The sequence below is a fragment of the Trachurus trachurus genome (assembly GCF_905171665.1).
Source record: "Trachurus trachurus genome assembly, chromosome: 17".
Taxonomy (NCBI): domain Eukaryota; kingdom Metazoa; phylum Chordata; class Actinopteri; order Carangiformes; family Carangidae; genus Trachurus; species Trachurus trachurus.
Genome location: NC_139900.1, coordinates 23,464,075 through 23,467,121, shown reverse-complemented (window position 1 = coordinate 23,467,121; position 3,047 = coordinate 23,464,075). Strand labels below are relative to the sequence as shown.

At 45.1% G+C, this 3,047-nt stretch overlaps 1 protein-coding gene across 1 annotated transcript; it reads right to left on the bottom strand.

Annotated features, from left to right (window-relative positions):
* Positions 1–394: 394 nt before the first annotated feature.
* Positions 395–2,841, bottom strand: LOC311000591 (neuromedin-U receptor 1-like; the record flags this gene model as incomplete). The annotated part of the gene is made up of 3 exons (XM_083991329.1): positions 395–747; positions 1,312–1,545; positions 2,154–2,841. 3 exons carry the CDS (start codon positions 2,839–2,841, stop codon positions 395–397), a joined length of 1,275 nt encoding a protein of 424 aa, XP_083847455.1.
* Positions 2,842–3,047: the final 206 nt, after the last annotated feature.

Here is a 3,047-nt window from a genome sequence, read left to right as displayed (position 1 = left end):
CAGCATGCAGGCATGCTTATTTTATTCTTAGGCGCGTCCTTTATGGCTTCTCGTACAGCCTTTGGTCACACAGTACATCTTTAACAATGTCTGTTCAACCCCTATCGCCCTGGGGGTAATATCCCTCCACTTGAGGCCAAGACTTTCTCATTTGAAGGTGTTTGCTTTCCACAAGTCTGCAGAACAGCTGAACCAGTCCTCATCCTAGATTTTTATTCTCAGTCTTTGATCTCTCTCGCAAGGAAGAAGAACTATCTTTCAAAATAAATCCCTAATTTGTTGTGTTTGTCCAAAATCTCCTTTGGGCGTTCAGTTTGGATCAAGCCTAACATCTGTATAGCATCTGTAACACGTGACACCTCGTCCCTTTTATTTGTTGCATTTCTCCACCAAGTTATGTCTCTGTTAATTTGTCACCTGAATTATGTTCTTGGACCTCCTTTCGCACAGAATCGCTGGGTGTTTTCTCGCTCAAGGTGCTGCGTTGGGTCATCTGTAAGCTGGAGCGCATCTGCCACTTGTTAGAGTAGCACGTCAAGTGACTGAACATTTCTCTGAACCTGGTGGACATGAGGTTGTAGAGGATTGGATTGATGGCCGAGCTCAGGTAGAAGAAAACACCGGAGATGAGGTGGACGTGCCCGAAGATCTGGTTGTGCTGCTCGGATGAGGGGTTGATGTAGCTATACATCAAGCGGTCCACGTGGAAGGGGGCCCAGCAGAGGCCGAACACAACCACCAGGACACCTGGACCAGATGGGAAAATCACATGAGTCATAGACACACAAGACAAGACTGAGACGGATGGACATGTAAGTTGAAAATAGTTGAATGCAAAAATACCATAAAAATATCTGGGAACAATGAGCGTTAAAGGGATAGTAGCATTTTTTTTTAAAGTGGGGTTGTATGATCTACAAATAACCCCTAAGTACTTTAATTGCAGTAGAAGACTCTCTGCACTCCTCCCGTTAGCAACGCCAGCCCATAATAGCCCTGCCCAGAGATTTACAACATACAGTGTTGTGACCAGACCCAAAGAAACAGCCTATTTTTGTGGCCTAAAAGAGGTTTTACCTGAAAAAAAAAACACAGTTCCATATTCACAACAATGTATACTGTAAATCTCTGGGCAGGGCTATTATGGGCTGGCGTTACTAACAGGAGGAGTGCAGAGAGTCTTCAACTGCAATTAAAGTACTTAGGGGCTATTTGTAGATCATACAACCCCACTTTAAAAAAATGCTACTATCCCTTTAACATGCACATTTTTTGAAATTGGTATAAATAAACAACTGAAACAACACTTACACAGCATCTTGGTGACTTGCACGTTGCGTTTGCTCAGCTTCCGTTCATGAGACCTGGAGAGACTTTCTGACCCAAAGCTGCACCTGGTGTTCACCGTGGTGACCACGTTCTCCCTGCGGAGCTGCAAGCCGATGAGCAGGTAGAGAACACTAATTATCAGCATGGGGAGGAGGAAGAAGACCAGCGTGGAAATCAGGATGATCAGGTTGTACATCCACTTGGGCTGGACCAAATCTAAGGACGGAAGGCAAAGATTTGTCAGTAACATCATTATGCCTGGTCTGCATGGCTGTTACTGCCTCATAGGTCACTGCAAAACACCTTTTTTTAGCCGTAAGATGGAAATCCCCGTCTGTAAAACTAGCATTTTGATCAAGGCTGAAATATCTCAATATCTTTTTTATGGCTTGTCATAACACTTAGTGAAGTCTCTACTGAATTTTCAAATAAAATGTCTTAGATATAATGGATTCATTATTGTTGTTCTGACAATACTGGTGCCCAGAGGATGAATCCTAATGACTTTGGCAATTATTTTGACATCTTCTATGAGTACCTCGCAGTGAAATCTCTCAGACGATTATAAAATTGTTGAAACGTTTTGTTAAGCTTTGTTCCCCTGTGGATGAACTGTGATATCTTTAGGATTTCCCTTTTTTTTATTTTTATTTTTTAAATCTAGCTCACATCAAGAGGTCCTATCTTTAATTTGTCCACTGTGTTGGTTTATGACCAAATAACTGCCAACTGTTGACCTTCAGCCTACAGAGACATTTGTGTTTAGTGCTAATTAGAAAATGTTAATATGTTGAGATGGCCAGAAAGGTAAACCGTCAACGTACGGCAGATAGCAGATCGAGGAAACTGTCGTCCAAACTCCGAAGGCAGCGCCACAATCCCTTGCAGACTGGTGTTGGGCACAGCACACAGCATGGAAAGAACCCACAGCATGATGATGACCCTTTTGACATGAGCACGCGTGGCCATGTGTTTGACTTGTAAGGGGTGGACAACCGCCACGTAGCGCTCCACGCTGAGCGCGGTGACATTGAGGATGGAGGCAAAGCAGACAGTCTCAAACAGAAAGGTCTTGAAGTAGCAGCCCCCCTCCCCGAACAGGAAGGGGTAGTTGTGCCACATGTCGTAGAGCTCCAGCGGCATACCCAGCAGCAGCACCAGCAGGTCGGACACCGCCAGGCTCAGCAGGTAGTAGTTGGTGGGGGTCTGCATCACCCTGTAGCGTAAAATGACCACACAGGTCAAAGAGTTACCCAGGACGCCCACAATGAAGATGGTGAGGTAGGTGAGACAGATGGGGAAGAACTCAGGGGACCTCGAAGGCCCCAGCTTCTTGGACAGGTACTCCTCCTCGCTCAGACACAGCTCCTTCAGATCTTGTTCGGTAACATTGGACAATAACCAGGAGATGTTCATCCCACACAACGCGGCGGCCTCGGGGCATCCTGGATCAGTGAAAACTGTGGCACCAGTTGTGGAAAGAGCCTCGAGGGAACAGTTCAGCTCCAGCATGTTGGTGATTGCTGGCAAGAGGGTTACTGCCTCTCTGAACCTAATGGGAAGAATAAAGATGAGAGAAGGCCGATTTTTCCACCAGTTTTACACCTTAAAGCTATGGTCGACATTGAGAAAGATTGAATATTATTATTAACATCATTTAGATGGTGGTTATGGCCCAGTATGATTTACACATTGTGAAGAGCAAAAGGAGCAAAAAA